Genomic DNA, 16,417 nt, shown 5'->3' on the forward strand with positions numbered 1-16,417 from the left:
TTGACATTTCAATACGAAAGATGCCTCCTCAAGAGCAGGGTCTCTTGATGCCAGGAGCGAGGATCACATTTTCCAGGTTTTCCTTAACCTTCGTATTCATCTAATCAAATATATGTTTCTATATCTACGATTATCTACATCTATCTCTGTGTATATCTATTTTGAGGAAGATGGACGTGGACCGTGAATTTCATTTTTTTGACGGGGAGTGGGGGTGCAGCGAAGGCTGGCTGCTTTCGCGGGAGGAGAACGGCCCTTGGCAGGTGAGGGTGGATTGCAGCATTTCTCGATTTTTAAGCAGAGGACGAAAAGACACCACGGCTGTACATCGGTTCGTACAGAATATAGGACGCTTAAGGTCAGACGAGAAGAAGTACAGAACTTATGTCTTAAAAAGACACAAACAGGCGCTCGCGCGAGGCGCTCTGAGACTGGAGTCTTTGCAGACGTTTTCTGAAGATGATTGGCGACGACATCTACCACTGGTTTAGCTCTGCACGGTCTTAGCAGAGTCCGCGCTGCCGTCGGATGCGAGTGCAGGGGACGGACGCAAGCTGCTGAAGAAAAACAGGATTGAAGAGAAGGAAACAGCGGAGCAGAAACGCGCGAAGACAGACGCGTCTTTCGGAGGAGAGGACGCGCAGGACACAGGAGCGCACTGCCGGCCGGAGGAGAAGCACCTGAACGAAAGAGCGAGAGAAAAGGCATGAGAGAAGAAGGAGAGATCGAAAGAAAGAGAGGGGAAGAGAAGGACAGATAAAGAGAGGAGAGAGATTGAGACAGCCCGGCAAGAGGGCATGTGAGGCGATGGAAGAAAGAGGAGGAACGACGAGCAAAAGGGATTGAAGGAGAAGAAGGCCTGAGAAGAGTGAAGTTGCGTCTCCTGTTTCTCTCTCATTCAAGGGTCGCGATGATGCGAGCAAGATAGTTTTCTGTCATCTCAAGCACGGCCCAGGCAGCGAATCCAGAGAGATCCATGGAGGCGATCGAGGGGACGACGCGCTGAAAAGTCAGGCAAAAAGACAAGAAAGGAGGCAAATGACACACAGAATGAATGCTCTGAGACCGACTGAAACAGAGCGGCAGAAGAAGACTCTGACGCAAGGACATGGCGTCACAGGGAAAGCATGACACGGCAGAGGGGAGAAGCAAAGAGCAGCGAAGGACTCGCCCAGCAGAGAGAGACGGAAGTTGCACAGACAAGGAAAGATAAAGCAGAGAGAGCACGACACAGTAGAAAGCGAGAAACGGCTAGCCAAGAGTGAGACTGTCGAGGTCCTCCGATATACCACAACACAGAGGGAGATCCAAAGAGAATCGGAAACCACGGAAAAGCAGAGAAACGCCTGAGAGAGACCAGAGTGTCTTCGGTGTGTGTGATAAAACTCCGCAGTGCCAACTGCGAAGGTGAAACGAGGACAGAGAGGACAAAACGAGGACACAGAGAAGAAGGAACCTTTCTGTTGTTTCCCTGTCTCCAAAGAAACGGCTGGCTGTCGCCTCGTCCTCATGGCTGAGGCGTTCCCGCGAGCTTCGCTCTGTTGACGTGACAGCAAAGTTCGCACTCACAGTGAAGACAGAGATGTACGTGTCTGTCGCCCTATATACGAAGGTGAAGGGTGGGAGATGGGGGTTCACTTGGGGAAGCCAGTCGAACAGATACCGGAGATACAAAAGGACTTTGAAAAACCTGAAAACACAGAGAAAGCGACAAGGAAAGAGGCAGGAAGACGAAGCGATGCAGACGATCTGCAGACGATCTGCAGGCGATAGCAGCGAACAGGTGCAAGCACAAAACGGGGACTAGAGGGGACGAAGCAAAGCAAACCAGGACAGACAAAAGCAGAGCGGTGTGTTTGCGTAGGTATGCGTTGCTGCAAGCGTGAGGCCGTCAACAAGAAGGCGCTGAAAAGATCGGCAGCATTTCTACCACAGACAGAAGGCTCGTCGAATGGTTACCAAACGTTCCACACTTAGCAACTGTTCCTCCAGTCCGACACTGCCAGGCAGGCCAGCACTGTGAGAAAAAGAACCAGATCTACAGTGACTGCGTGAGCAGATGTGCGCCTCACCTGATAAGGTGTGAGGCTGCGAGGAAGAGAGGATGGTGATGAACGAGGAGGAGATGAAGCACAGGCTGAAGAAGGATGCGAGCTTCCCGGAGATTCCTCGCGAGAAGATGCGTCGCTCGAGAGAGAAAACACTGCACCTTCTGGGCGACCAGCTGCGTGTGCTTGAGAAGAAGGTTCTGGTTCTTCACGGCCGAGAGAAGAAGAGTCGGAAGCAGATCCAGAGAAAGAGAAGGCTCCGAAGGCGGCGAGGCGTCGCGAGAAAAGAACCGACTGCAGGCGTTTCGCATGCGGCGGAAACATGAAGAAGGCGAGAAGAGAGACGCAGAGGAAGGTCCAGAAGAAGAAGCGAAGAGAGAAGAGTGAGAACTGACCGGGAAAGGAGAGGAATGGCGACCTGCAGAAGAGTAGGTGCGAAGAGACGGCGCAGACGCCGAGAGACCACACGAGGGAGGGAAGGAGAGAAGAGGAGAACCGCGCGACCAGTCCAAAGGAGACTTTGAAAAAAACAAGAGAGAAGACGAAAGCGAACGATAGGAGAAGAAAGGAGGAGAAAGAGGACGAGAAGAGAAGACCGGTGACGCTGAGACGTTGGGCGAGAAGGGAGATGAAGCAAAAGAACGAGAGAAGGGAGAGGAGGGTAGAGTCGTCTGATGGCGAGTGAAAGGCGAGAGAAAAAGAGGCGAACAAACGGCTACATGCGAGGGAGGGAAACAGACTCCCGACGACGCCTGAAAAGAAAGGTCTGCGTGACTCCTTCTTCTCGTCTGGCGAGGAAAATCTCCGGAGCACGAGCGCGAGGACCAGCGGGCAACTCGGTAGGTTGGAAGCGAAGGAAAAAGCGAGACAGAAGAGGAAGAGGCGACAGGGGCAAATGCGCGAGAACGCGAATCTCGAAAGCCTGGTGAGGCCGAGCACGACGCGCCACCAGGCGAAAGACGCGCCGCGAGCGAAGCCTCAGTCTGACAAACGACGAAGAAGAAAAAGGAAAAAAGGAAGAAAACCCACCATCCCCGAAGTTTCTCCAGAAGGCGGATCCAGGAAAAAAAACAGAGAGACAAAGTCTCTTCTCCCTCCTCTGTTTCGACTCCGCCATCGCGACAGCAGGCCTGTGCCTCCTTCGATGCTCTGACGAATGGCCTTGCTGCTGGCTGCGTCGTCGTCCTCTCCTCCATCTTCCTTGCTTCTCCTTCCTTTTCCTTCCTGTTCTTCTTCTTCCTTCTGCTTCCGGTGCTCAGTCTCGCCGCGGTTCGCGTATGAGCGTCTCGTCGGGAGTGAGAGACGAAGGTTGTTCTCTGCCTCTGGAGCAGAGCGGTTGGGTCTGTCACCGAGAAGGCGCAGGTGGAGAAGAAGAAACGGCTTCAGCAGGCTCTTGCAGCGGCCGTCGCAGATCACACTCTCCTCTTGTTTGCACTCATGGCCTGAGACCTGCTCTCTTCTCTGTAGAGTTCGCCTTGCTTCGCAGATGGGCCATCCGCGCGCGCATGCACAGCTGCCTGCGCTGTTCGCGGCGGCGCCGTGACAGCGGTGCTCCAGAGGATCTTTCGAAATTTGCCGAGAAATTCTCTATCTTCAGGAGCCTCAGTCGACAAAGAAAAAGTCTCCTTCATTTCCAACTGCAGCGGAGGCAACGGATCGGCGCTCTCGTGGTAACCACAGCAAATCTGCAACATGTCCGGACCTCCTGTCTTTAAGAAACAGAGAAAACAGAAATGAACATTCACAACTACACGTTGGCATCTATATCTCTGTATATATAAATATATATATATATATGCATATATAGATGTACGTTGTACATATATATATATATATATATTTATATTTATATGTATATGTATATAACGTACATATATATATGCAGTAGAAACGCATTAGAGAGACATAGCAGTCCGGCTGTGTGTGTCTACAGAGCACAGAGAGGCAGGTCCGACAGGCCATGCAGACTCTTGAATATCGAAACGCAGACAGAGAGCCTGCAAGGCGTTTCGAAAGGTCTTGGTGCAGCGGCAGGTTCTGCAAAGACCGCGGAGAAAAAAAAGAGCCGTCTTTGCTCAGGGAGAACGAACAGAGGAGAGCAACTTGAGAACCGAGGCAGGTCAAGAAGGCCGCAGCGAATAGGAGGTTTGAGACCCAAGGAGAAACGAGAGCCGAGAGCAAATGGAATGCAAAGCGAGCAAAGGGGGATATGAGCCCCCCCAATTCAGGAGACAGAAAGTCTCTGGACGTCGCGCATGCGTCGCTGACGAAGCTGGCGAGGAAGCAGACAGAGACTGTCTCCAACCTCCGAAAAATTACGAGGGAGAGGGAACCTCTGTGCAAGAGAGAAGTCTTCCGAAAAAGCAGTTTCTCATATCTCTCCTCCAAGAATGTTCCATCTTTGTTCTTTCGTCCCCGGAGGCAAGGAAAACGCAGACTCAACCAGGTCTGGACGTCGTCGACGCGCATGCAGACAATCGAAGCGGTGCAGCGCATGTTGCCTCAAATTCAGGTTTCGGTGTCTTGTTCGATGCGGCAGCCGGGCGCTTTCTGAGAGTGGAACGGAGGCCTCTTTCTCCTTCTTCTTTTCTGCTTCGCCAAGTCTTGTTCGTCTTCTTCGGAAGTGAACGTCCGCTTTCTCTCGACGCACCCTTTGCTCCGCTGCCCCTCGCGTTCGCCGAAGTCTCTCTGTCAGGCAAAAAGACTCGACTTCTCGTACCCTGCTTTCTTCGCGTTGTGCTTCTGCGCTGAGTAGAGCGCTCTTTTCAATTCCGCCTCTTTGTCCTCTCTGTCCTCCGTTGTCTTTCTCGTTCTCTTCTGTCTCCCTCGCCTCTTCGAGGCGTTGCCTCTCCCTCGAAGGCCTCGAAAAACGCTGTTCCACAGAGCTTCATCCGAGCGCAAACTTCGGCTCTCTGGACAATGATTTCCTCTCTGTCGGTTCTTCTTCGAGTTCTTTCTCTCTCCTCGCTGCTCGTGTCTCCTGTCTGGCCTTTGCTTTCCCCGTCCGTTCCTCGTCCTGTCGAACCTCGCGAAATATGCAGCGCCTCGCTACGCGTCGCGTTTCCTGTCTCTGCGGTCGTTCAGGGCAAACATTTCTCACTCCAGTTTCCTTCTTTTCTGTCCTCTGGGTCAACAAGGCTTTCACCGCTGTCGGATTTCTCTGCCTCGTTGTCGCTTCAGTTTTCTGATTCGTCTCTCTCTCCACTGGTTTCTCCACCGGTTTCTCTCGCGTTTTCTCCGGCAGCTTCTGGAGTTCCCGGTCTTCCATCTTCTTCGTCTTCCTCTCCCTCCCCCTCTTCATCTTCCTCGTTTCCACCTGGTTCTTCTTTGTCGTCTCGTTCTTCTTCCCCCTCGTCTCCTCGTTCCCCTCGTTCTCGTTCTTCGCCTTCTCTTTGTGCTTCCTGTTCTTTTGCGTCTGTTTCCGTCTTGTTTCCTCCTCTCTATCCTTTTCCCTCCGTCTTCCAGTCGACCTCGAGAGACGCGGCTGCTCGAGTTTCTGCGCTGCATGCGTCTTGGTCTCGTTCCTCGCATCTCCCTGCTCTGGAGTCTCGGCGGCGTCTCCTCTCCATTCGGCCATCGCAGCTTCGCCGGCACCTTCGACCCGAGGCGCTTCACAGCAACTCCTTTCTCGCGGCCGAGGCCTCTCGGCGGACAAGCCGCGGCGATCCCGTGAGTCTCTCAGTCGGAAAGCCGCGAGAAAGAAGAGAAGGAATGCAGGAGAGCACGAGGAGAAAGAGGAAGAGTTAGAGAATGAGCAGAGCAGCGGGAGGAACGCGAGGGAGGAGAGAGAGAGAGCGAAACAGAGAGAGAGCGAGGAAATGCGGTGAAGGCAGGAGAAGAAAGACGCAGGGAACAGAGACGTACGAAGAGGCGAACGAGAGAGGCAGCGAATGAGGGGATCCGAGTAGTTGAGGGAGACGAAAGTGAGGAAAGGCGAGACTCAAAAGACCAGGGGAGAGGCGGGAGCAAGAGGACGAAAGAAACGCAGATGGAGCGAAGAGAGAGACGCCATTGAAGAGAAAGAGACAGAGAAAGAAAGGAGGGGAACGCGAGTCACAGGCGCCAAAGGAGACAAATGCAGAAGCACTGCTGTGGAGATCTGGATAGGAGGCGATAGACAGCTGGAGGTGAAGAGAGGCACCAAAGAAAAACATTTAACCTTCATCATTTAAAGGAAACGTCTGTAGTTAGCTTCGCAAGTATCGACAGAAATACGAAAACCGTCGATACCGATACAAACCAATCAACTCGCCCATGAGAGAGAGAAAACCTACGTAAGAAGCGTACCATTCCTGCATTCCTGCCTGCTCTCTTTCTCTGTCTTGCATGCGCTTCTTTAGGGATTTGACGGCAGCGATCACGGAGAAGAGGAGAGTGAAGATGAAGGAGAGGAGACATGGAGAGGAGTTGGAGCATTCGCAGATGCGCTGGGCATTCCGCGGAATCGGTGAGAGCGGAAGCAAGAAATCCAAGATGAAAATGATAACAGGAAGCTGTAAAAATTAGGAGCCGTCCGTCGCCTCTCTTCCTCATGATCTCCATGTCTCGCATCTGTATTGACGATCCCTGCCTTTTTCGCTTCTCTATACCCTAATATATATATATATATATATATATATATATACATATATTAGAGGCATGCCCATATCCAGTTGGTTTGTATAAATATAAATGTATTTACCTGCATATAGAGGTATTCAAACATATCTATTATATATATATATATAATATAGATATATATATGTACCTGGATATCTATAGAACTGCGGGTATTTAAGATGTCTCGAAACGTCTGTTGAGCGAGGTGACTGTGGGTGTGTTTGCGCGTTCGAACGTTAAGCAGTGTATAGCCAGAGAGGGCGCGAGAGGGTGGGGGGCGGCATGCTCTGACTTTCTGTTTGCGTTTTCTCTATCTTTTCCAGGTTTGTTCACTTTGCGTCTCCCTTCACACCCGCGGCCGGCGAGGCCCTCACGCAGGAGCTTCTCGGCCTCCAGACAGACGGCTCCAGTGCGCCGGTCTGTGTCTGCATAAACTCGTCCGGTGAGAGAGAGAAGCGGAGAGACGAGGAAAGGCCGGAAACGAGGGACAGGAGCGCAGGCGAGGCACTAAGGCGAAGGGCCGCCCAGCGCGAGAGAGACGAGAAGGAGAGAAACATGGAGGGAATATGAAGACTGAAGGCGAGAAGGAGAGGAGCGAGAAGGAGAGGAGCGAGAAGGAGAAACCGAAAAAGTGGAACGAAGAGCAAGTGCTTTACATGACGCGTTGTTTCAGATCCAGGCCTCGATTTCTCAGTGTTCCTTCTCGTCGCGTTGTGTGATCTGCCTCACAGACTCGGCCTCTGCGCTTCTCGCCATTCGTCCTCTCCCCTGCATGTCTGCTTTTTCCACTACCCTCTCCTGTCCATCCTTTTTTCTCAGGCAGCGAGTCTCTCTTTGACGGTAGCCTCGTCTCCCCATTCGACACCGAGTGGCGCCCTGCCATCGCCCTATTGAGAGGTCGCTTTCTCTCCTTCGCCTCTTCTCCTCCAGACCGCCGCCCGTCTTCATCTGCTTCTCCTTCGTCTCCTGATTCTTCTCCGTCTCCGTCTTCTCGTTGTTCAGCTGCTGCTTCTTCTCCGCCTTCTTCGCTGTCTGCTTCGACTGCTGCGGCCGCGTCTCCGCGTTCGTCTTTGCCTTCTTCTTGGCCTTACGACTCCTCGCGTGGATCTGCGAGTCTTTCTCCGCTTGCCGCTTCGCCGGCGCCACTGTGCGCGACAGTCGCTGTGGGCCGCGCCTGGGGCTCTGCAGCTCTGCTCCTCGCTTGCGGAACTCCCGGCGCGCGCGCGGCGACGAGGAACGCGAGGTGAGCAGCATGTCGCCGGCCTTTGGAGAGACAGAGAGACGCTGCAGCGCGCGAAGCGTTTTCATCGACACCACGAACAGGCAGCCTCAAACGTCTGCAAACGCGTCGACCACAAGCAGGCGAAGCGGCCCGCAGAGACGGGGATGCGTTCATGTTGAGGGACTCCTTTTGTTTCTTCTGGGCGACGCGTAAACGTCTCCTCAGCGATCTCCGGTCTGTAAACAAGTCCTGTGTTTGCCTCGTGAACGCCTGGGATCACCGCTGTTTCCTTTTTTTCTTCGACGGCGAAGAGCCGTTCCTCTCAGGCCTGTGCACTGCATCCGTCCTTCCGCGCAACGAGGATCGCAGTTCTGCATGCAGGCATGGTGGCTTCGACTGTCGCTCGGTTGTGCGCTGGCGTCTGTGTCCTCCGCTGCAGCATTGCTCTCCGCGTTCCCCGGACTTCCCTGGGTCATGGAAAAGCAAAAGACCTACGGCTTCGCGCCCAGACGGTCTTGGCAGGTCAGCGCATGCAGGCGGAGCTTCTCGCGGCTGTCCTTCGAGAGGCGAGAAAACCGACGACGGAAAGAGAACTCGGCGGTCGAGCAGCAGCAGTTCAGCGCCTCCTCGCGACAGAGACGGATACCGACACTGCAGAGCCAGAGTCAGTGACTCCAGGGAACCGACAGTGCAGGATGAGTGGAGATCCAGAGGTGACGACGACGACCGCTGCCGAGCTTCTGCGCCTCATGCAGAAAGGCGTCTTTCTGACTCCAGAGGAAGCCAAGGCACTGGGGATCATCGACTACGTAAGGCGAGAAAGCGCAAAAAACGGACTGCGTTCGCCTCGGGAGATCGTGGGGACCAGGTTTGAGAAATGCGCCCGATATGATGCTTCTTCTGTGCGTCTGAGAATGCTGTTTGGCATTCTGAGAACACCCTCAGGCACCGTCCGTCTCCCCGTTTTTGCATGCGCACCTTCAGCGTCAGCTCAGGACGCAATCGCGAGACTTCTTTCCTTTCTCGGTCTTCTCCTGCGTCTCCTTCTTCCTGCGTCTCCTTCTCTCCCCCTAATCGTGGCCAGCCATGCGCTCTGTCGCGCCGCAGTGTGCCTCTGTGGTTCGCTCTTCACGATTGACTCCAACGGTTGATCTGTCGTTCTTGCGAGGTCCTGCCCTCTCTCTCAAGTGGGCCTCGATTGAACACCGTCCTAGTCGAGGCTTTCCGCCTGGCGTCGCCGCCTGCCTCCCATCTGCTACTTTGCTGTTTCGCTTTCGCTCCTGTCTCCGCTTCCCTGCATGCAGATTCTCTAGGCAACGAACGGCGGAAGCCTGCGGAGGGATGCATCGCATGCACCAGGCCCTGAGAACGTCTTCATCCGCGTCATCACCGTCGTAGCAGCGCGACTCGGCTGTTTCTTCGGCTCCGTCTTCCTTGTTTCATCGCTTCTGCATCGTCTCGCGGTTCTTCGTCCCCCTGGCCGTTGTCAGATCAGCGGTCGCCTAGTCTGACCTCGAAGCGGGAGCACTCGAGACTCTCCTTCGTTTGCTCCGATCTTCGCTTGCCGCTCTCGCGTCTCTCCCCAGCTGCCTCCTCGGCCATTCGAAAAACTGGACGACCTCCGGCTTTTGAGACGACGCCGGCCTCGAGCGCGACCTCCGTGGAGAGCGTTCGTTCATGTCGCTGGGAGGCTTGTGTCGTTAGCAGCTGGAGGGGTGAGAGAGGTCCTTGGCTTCACAGAAATCGACTTTTCTCCAAAGTCAACGCGTAGTCACGAGCTGCGGCGCCCGGCCTTCAGGCTCGTGAGATCTCGCCTCCTGGCGTCCACGCTTCCTAAACAGGCCGGCGGAGCTTGCCAAGACGCAGCGTCCTTGCCAAGACGAAACTGGACGGAACCGCAACAGAGAGAGCTGCGTGAAGCCGGTGAAATGCCACCGGTGCGGTGCGCGCCAAAACGGGGAAACTTCAGACCCAAAAAAAAAATTCAAAAAGACATCACCCAACCCAGGCGTGGACAGCAGGACAGAAGCACAAGAATTGAACATACAATCATTTCCTGGGTCATAGCCAGATACAGACACACGCAGAGAGACAAGAAGTAGAAACAGGTCGACCAACAATGCTACCGGCATAGACAGGCGCATATATATATATATATATATATATATCTACATATATATATATATATATCTACATATATATATATATATATATATATATCTACATATATATATATATATACATATATACATATATATATATATATCTACATATATATATATATATCTACATATATATATATATATATATATATATATATATATACATATATACATATATATATATATCTACATATATATATATATATTATATACTCGGCCTTAGGTACGCCTTCAGTGTGTTTCACTAGAACAGTTTCTGTCTCTGGTTCGCGGCAGGATAGATGATTCGTTTTCCTCTGAGAAGAGAACTCAAGCGTTTGAAAAGAAGTATTTGAGAAGCGAGCAGACTCGCCTTTTTGACGCCGGAGCAGCGCGACAGTTCTAAATGTCTCCTTGCACTGCCTGCGTTCTGCAGCGGTGCTGCCTTGCATCCACCTCCACACACAAACAGTTGAAAAGTTCTTTGAAGAGACACAAGACAGATAGGTCAAGAGAGGCGTTCGCAATGACATGCATGCGGCCCTTCAAAAACAGTAAGATTCGTTTTTTCGAAAACGCATGCGTCCTCGACAGCGGCGTCATAACGAAAGGAAATCAGACAAACATCGTGTCTTCGTCTCTAAGGAAACAGGCAACGACTTGACCGATCTGCTGCCGCTTGCGTTTCGGCACCCTCTCGCCTCCATCTAGGTCTCCCGATTGACTCTGAAACGTATCTCGTCCTCCTTGTCTGTCTGCATATATTGATATGTAATGCATGCGGATGTGTGTACATAATGGAATAACAAGATTACCTCTGTCTGTATAAATATGTTTATCTATCTCTATCTAACTATCTACGGCAACACCGCGCAAGCCTGGACATTCTTTTCATCGAAAAAAACGATTTTCTCAAGACCGAAATCACATTCTGACGTCGACGCTACATCACATCTGCTCCCCGTCAAGAGGGATGCTTTGTCGACGCAGAGTAGAAGACTTCTTCTGCTTTTTGTGTCGGGAAGAGGCGTTCTTGCTCTCAGACGCCTCGGCGCGACGTTTCCCCCCAGGTCCGAATTTTACGAATTCTTCTTCTTCTCGGCGATAGGCCTCCAGAGCGGCCTGGACGCGCTGGCGCTCGCGGCGTCTCTCTCTGCGGGGGGACAGCAGGACAGACAGTGAGAGGAAAAGAAGAAGCAGTGGCCGACCGATTCTCAACACCCACTCCCCGTAGGATAGGCCATGCCGGCTTTGAGAGAGACAGACCGAGGCGTAGACCGACATCCAGAACGAGAACTCGAATACACTCTCCGACAACTCCTGGAAGAGAAGCGGCGACCGCCAGGGATGATCCGAGGCACCCACACGCAGTGAGAATAAAAGAAAGGAACAGAAAACAATCAAATTGCACCGCGCGCGAGCCACACAAACAAACAGACGTCTCCGACGCACTCAGGGAAGTGGAGGGAACGAGACGGAGCAAAAACGTGGATAACACAGAGATACGAAAATCCTCGAATCTAGGAAGGCCCCCTGCATTCGACGAAGGAGCAAAAACCACAATCCTGGCCGCCCACCCAGGACGCAACACACAACAGAGAGACCGGCCGACTCCAGAGCGTCTGGAGAGCCGAGCAGACCCAGAGGCTTCTCTGGAATCAGCGAAGAGGGTGGACCGCTCTCTCGACATTTGTCGTCTTTCCGTGTGGGGAGGACGGAAGGAAAGCGAAGAAAACGAGAACGCACAGACACTAACAACAACGGCGTTCTGCCGAGAGTCGCCGACTGCGTCTACTGCGCTCTTCGACGGCGTTCGAACAGACTGAACGTTTTTTCTTCTAGACATCCTGCGGCTGCCCTATGAACGCCTGTCGCCTCCGCCACACTCCGCCTGTGTCTGGCGGTTCGACAGGAAAATCCGCCAGATGTTTATTTCTGTGGCGAAAGCGAGAGTCGAACTACGGGAGACTCTCGCTTTCGCCACAGATGTTTAGGTTTTCGATGTCCTGAGCGAATTCGCCTACGAACTGACTGACCGATGATGAAGCCGAGGAACTTCCGCAGCTGCCTGTCTCATCTGTTGCCAGCGACACCCTCAAGCGACTCGTGGTCAACTTACAGCAAGTAGGCGACGACGCTTTTCACCGCAGCAAGAAGGAGGAAGCCGCCGGCGAGAACGAAGCCAGCGCTTCTTTCGTCCTGGAGACAGTTCGCCAAAAAAGCGAGATCCCTGCGCCGCGGCCGCAGAGCACACCCTCTCCCTCTCAACGGCTCAGCCAGCGGACTCGGTGCAGGCTCCGAACTCCCAGAGGACACAAACGACAACGGAGACAGAACGGACAACGGAGACAGAACGGACAACGGAGGCAGGGTTCGTGAGGGAGACAGTGCATGGAGGAGGGCAGAGTCGAAGAGCGCGAGACGCGTTGATGAGGTCGATAAATCTTTCGAGTGAACTGGGGAAGAGAGACCTGCCGGAGGAAAGCAGTGGAGCTGTTCTGTGTTTGCGTCTTCAGGTCTGTGCTCGGAATCACTCAGGACTGAGATGGTCGACGGCGACAGCCGTTCTGCTCCTCCGACTTTCTTCTCGGTTTCGGTGTCTCGGTGCGCGTCTGACCTCTGCGTTCGTTCTTCCCCGTCTCGCCATTCTCCTCTGTCTCCTGCACCGCACGTTCCTCCTGCTTGCTGGACTTCGTCGCTTCGTCGTTCAAGCAGGCTCTCCCCCTCGTTGTCTGCTCTCTCTCTGCGGACAGGCTTCGTCGAAGGAAGTGTATCCTGTTCGCGTTCTGCTCTCTTGGACTCTCCGCGTTTCGCCGCAGATCGGCAGAAGATCGCTGACGCACAGGCAAGCGCCGCAGCCACGAGCACTGCCCCCGCCGGTCGCCCCCACACTGAAAAGGAGACAGGAGGAGACAGGGCAGAGGCCGGGAAGGAGGCAGGAGCAGAAGAAGAGAGAACAGATGGTAGAGCTGGCAACGAAGACGAGGCGGAGGAAGAAGAGGAAGAAGAGCGAGAGCTCTCTGCTGCTCCGTGTGATGTTCCCCAGGCCTTCTGGACCGCTGCGGCGCCACAGGCGTCGAGAAACAAGACCGTCCAAGTCAAGGCTATGCGTCGAAAGGTGATGGATAACCAAGAGTGAAAGAGGGAGAGCGAGGCGCGAGCGAAACCGGAGACAGTTGGAGAGACCCGCGCATACACCCGAGAACAAAAGTTTTTCAGGGAACGAAGAGAAGAAGAGAACGCGGAGCACGCAGAGGCGACGCCTGCCCGCACCGCCTCTCCAGGCTCGAGACCACAGGGAGAAACGGACGTTCTCCCCCAGAGAGGAGACACAGAAGGAGGGGGCGAAGAGGAAGATGAGAGCGAAGAAGAGGGAGACGAAGAGGAAAGGAAGGAAGAAGCAGAGAAGCGAGGAGTTTGAGCATCCTCGCGGCGGAGGCCAGGACCATCGATGGACGACGGAGAGGAATGGCACAGTGGGGGTAGAGAGGCGTGAGCGGCGGAAAGAGAGAAAACAGGAGACAAAGAAGAAGACAAAGAAGGATTGAAACGATGACAGAAAGAAGAAGAGAAAGGAGGAGAGGAGAGACGAGAAGGCAACGGAGAACGTAGGGAAGGAAGGACGAAGGTATGCGCCGAAACGTGGAGAGCACAGTGCTTTCTTTGAGGTGGATGCAGCAGAAGAGGCCCAAGAAAAGCAAAGAGTGGACGAGAAGTTGGAGCAGACAAGGAGGAAACTGGAGAGGAAGAACAACAGAGCCCAGCTGTTCTTCGAGGCACGGCAGAAGGCAGGCGAGAACCAAGCACAGAACGAGGAGAAGAAGAGCGCGAAGGCAGTGAGAAGCAAGAGGAACGAGAAGGAAACGAAAAACAAGCAGAAGGAGAAGAATCGGGAGAAGGAGAAGAGAGGGACGAAGACAGAGACCACGATACAGCTGGTAGCGAGTAAGGAGAAGCGGAAGAGGCAGTAGAGGAGAGAGAAGAAGAAGAAGAAGAAGCAGAAGAAGAAGAAGATAGAGGTACGAAGTGAGAATGTATCCCGCTGGCGACTGCTGAAGGAGAAGACGACGTTGAAGGACGGAGAGGAGAGCCTGCGGCCGACAAGAGGAGAGAACTCGAGAGAATGAGAAGTGAGGCGAGAGCAGAAAGACGACACAGCCTCCCGCAGTTCGCAGATTCAACAAGAAAGAAGGGAGACGACGAACAAGAAGAAGGCCTCTTAGAAGAGACGCCAGGTCTCCTCACGAGAGGCGCGAAAGCGTTGGCGACGTCAGTCTCCATTTTCAGGAAAGATCTCCCGCGGTTAGAACAAGCATCACAGGGCGCAGACAGCGGAAGAGACCCTCAGGCAATTCAGAGAGGCAGAGCCGGGATGGCATCTGGCCAAGAGAGAGACAGGCCGACGAGGAAGAAACTCAAGCGGGCATGGGCGTCTCTCTCTGCAAGAGAGAACACCGAGTCGCACTGCGAATGTCCAGGCGACTTTGAATTGAAAAGAAAGTTTTTCTGTAGAAAGGAGAAACATATAGTGTAGCGGGAAAAGAAGAAGGGAGTGTAGAGAGGACAGAAAAGGAAGACAAGGAACAGGAGACGGCGGGGGGTCTGTTATTTTTCATGCCGGCTCAGCCTGTCCTGGCCTTGTCTTTTCTTTCTCTCGACCAGAGATCCTCCCTGTCGCGTAGAGAAAGCTCGTTTCTCCAGCGATGAAGGATTTTCTCTCCATCTCGTTCGCAAGTTCTCATACTCGGGGATACGTATACGTACACCTCGAGTCCTCTTCCTCTCGTCTCGGCTTTTCTCACGTCTCGCGCAGCCGCGGCTGTTCGACTTCTCAGCTGTCTGCTTCGCCTTCCGGTCTTTTCCCAACGCATGCCTTTTCTTGGCTTGTTGCCTCTTTCCTCTCCTAGTTTTCCAGGTTTTCTTTGGAGCTCTTACAGACTCGACTTTCTCGTCTTTGTTAATCTCTTCCTCGTTTCCTTTTCCGTCGTCTGCAGCCGACGCTTCCTCTTCTCGGCTGCGTTTCCTTCTCTTTCTTTGCACTGCCAGCGTCGAAAAATTCTCCGGCCGCTTTTCGTTTCCAACTGTCTACTCCATTCTCCTTTCAGAGCCGTGTTCCGTCGGGAGGCTTTCCGCCACCATTTTTCTTTCTTGCCTCTGCATTTCCTGTCGGTTTTTCTCGTCTTTCTCTGTCAGCATCGAACATGGCGACAACAACGCGCTTAAAGAGTCGCGCTTTCTCCCACCACTCTCTCATTTCCTCGTCGACTTCTTTCTCGCCTCTCGGCTTTTTCTCTTCTCGTGGCTACCGCTCTCTCTGTGTCTCCGCTGTTTTCTCGCGTCCCCCCGTTGTCTCTGCTAATCCTTCTACCTGCTTCTCTTTTGCCTGTTCTGCTGCCTCTCCGCGCCCGCGGTGGTCTCTCTCACGTTCGTCTTCCTACTTCTCGTCCTCTTCTGAAACTTCCTCTTCTTTCTCTTCCCCCTCTTCTCTCCTTTCGGCAGCAGCGCTCCACCGAGGAGGCACTGCCTCTGTCTCTCTGGAGAACATGAGTTTCCAGGCTCTCCTTCCCCATTCTCTCCTATTGGGTGAAGAGTCGCCGTCTTCTTCTTCCTCTCTCCTTCCTCTCAGATCGAAACCTTCCCCCTCCGGATCACCCTTTGACTTTCGGCCTGCCTCATTGTCGTCGCTCTCTTCCTATCTCTTTCCCTCTCTCTCTGCCTCTCTGTCTCCCCTTCCTCTCTCCCCGTCCTCTCTTCCACTTTCTGTTGTCTCCATCCCGCTCTCTCCCGTCGCCGATCCCCCCTGTCCTGTCTCGGCGTCGGTGTCGCCCGTCTCTCTGCCTCCCGGTGTCTCTGCTCCGGACTCCATGGTCTGCAGGCGAGACCGCGGAGGAAAGACGAAGACGAAGCTCCGACGCGAGGAGAGACGCAGGCGACGCGCGCAGACTGAACAACTTCGGGCAGCCGACAGAAAGCTCGAGAAAGGCTCCACGTCGGCTGTGAGGCCGAGCGTCGACGTAGTTCTCAACTGACCAGGAAACGGGGAGAGGAGACAGGAGAGAAGCAACAGAAGAGGAGACAGGAGAGAAAAAAGAGAAGAGGCGAAGCAGGCAAACGAGGCCGGAAGGAAGAGGGTAGAGGCGGGGAGTTGATGAGGAAGAGGGAGAATGTCCTGATATGTGAGAGACGAGCTCCGTGGTAGGCAACGCGCAAAAATACGGTGTCGATTGTTTCGAGGATAGAACTAACAAAGAAGCGGGTGGAGCGAGAGAGAGAGAAAGAAGAGACGAATGGACAAGAGCGCAAGATGAGAGTTCAGAAAACGAGAGAAATTTCCATGCTCCCCGTGTCTTTGCTTTTTCGTGTTCCTCTGCTGCAGTGGTCTATGTGACGCTCCCCAGTTTCTTCTC

General features: G+C 53.5%; 3 protein-coding genes across 3 annotated transcripts; 1 reads left to right on the forward strand and 2 right to left on the reverse strand.

Moving 5' to 3' along the window:
- Positions 1–276: 276 nt before the first annotated feature.
- TGME49_213100 (hypothetical protein) lies at positions 277–4,437 on the reverse strand. Its single transcript, XM_002371018.2, has 3 exons — positions 2,073–4,437; positions 1,570–1,690; positions 277–1,002 (listed from the first exon to the last, which is right to left on the reverse strand). Exons 1-3 carry the CDS (start codon positions 3,242–3,244, stop codon positions 895–897), a joined length of 1,401 nt encoding a protein of 466 aa, XP_002371059.1. The 5' UTR covers positions 3,245–4,437; the 3' UTR covers positions 277–894.
- On the forward strand, positions 3,417–10,011 carry TGME49_213115 (hypothetical protein). The gene is made up of 8 exons (XM_018779595.1): positions 3,417–3,718; positions 3,982–4,494; positions 4,804–5,717; positions 6,389–6,495; positions 6,971–7,089; positions 7,467–7,890; positions 8,309–8,678; positions 9,174–10,011. Exons 2-8 carry the CDS (start codon positions 4,230–4,232, stop codon positions 9,180–9,182), a joined length of 2,208 nt encoding a protein of 735 aa, XP_018637879.1. The 5' UTR covers positions 3,417–3,718; positions 3,982–4,229; the 3' UTR covers positions 9,183–10,011.
- Positions 10,012–10,521: 510 nt separating this feature from the next.
- TGME49_213240 (hypothetical protein) lies at positions 10,522–14,712 on the reverse strand. The gene is made up of 2 exons (XM_018779596.1): positions 12,130–14,712; positions 10,522–11,163 (listed from the first exon to the last, which is right to left on the reverse strand). Exons 1-2 carry the CDS (start codon positions 14,289–14,291, stop codon positions 10,959–10,961), a joined length of 2,367 nt encoding a protein of 788 aa, XP_018637880.1. The 5' UTR covers positions 14,292–14,712; the 3' UTR covers positions 10,522–10,958.
- Between the last annotated feature and the right edge of the window lie 1,705 nt (positions 14,713–16,417).

Source organism: Toxoplasma gondii, chromosome V (assembly GCF_000006565.2).
Source record: "Toxoplasma gondii ME49 chromosome V, whole genome shotgun sequence".
NCBI lineage: Eukaryota > Apicomplexa > Conoidasida > Eucoccidiorida > Sarcocystidae > Toxoplasma > Toxoplasma gondii.

What these genes read in the sequence shown, in the direction of transcription:
- TGME49_213115 (XM_018779595.1), top strand. Translation starts at nt 4,230, where the DNA reads ATGGAATGCAAAGCGAGCAAAGGGGGATATGAGCCCCCCCAATTCAGG. An exon ending in GGACAAGCCGCGGCGATCCC is followed by an intron (nt 5,718 to 6,388) that starts GTGAGTCTCTCA and finishes GCGCTTCTTTAG; the next exon opens with GGATTTGACGGCAGCGATCA. An exon ending in TGTCTGCATAAACTCGTCCG is followed by an intron (nt 7,090 to 7,466) that starts GTGAGAGAGAGA and finishes CTTTTTTCTCAG; the next exon opens with GCAGCGAGTCTCTCTTTGAC.
- TGME49_213100 (XM_002371018.2), bottom strand. Translation starts at nt 3,244, where the DNA reads ATGGAGGAGAGGACGACGACGCAGCCAGCAGCAAGGCCATTCGTCAGA. An exon ending in GCAGCCTCACACCTTATCAG is followed by an intron (nt 1,691 to 2,072) that starts GTGAGGCGCACA and finishes CTGTGTTTTCAG; the next exon opens with GTTTTTCAAAGTCCTTTTGT. An exon ending in CGTACATCTCTGTCTTCACT is followed by an intron (nt 1,003 to 1,569) that starts GTGAGTGCGAAC and finishes CTGACTTTTCAG; the next exon opens with CGCGTCGTCCCCTCGATCGC.
- TGME49_213240 (XM_018779596.1), bottom strand. Translation starts at nt 14,291, where the DNA reads ATGGAGACTGACGTCGCCAACGCTTTCGCGCCTCTCGTGAGGAGACCT. An exon ending in AGCGTCGTCGCCTACTTGCT is followed by an intron (nt 11,164 to 12,129) that starts GTAAGTTGACCA and finishes GTCCCCCCGCAG; the next exon opens with AGAGAGACGCCGCGAGCGCC.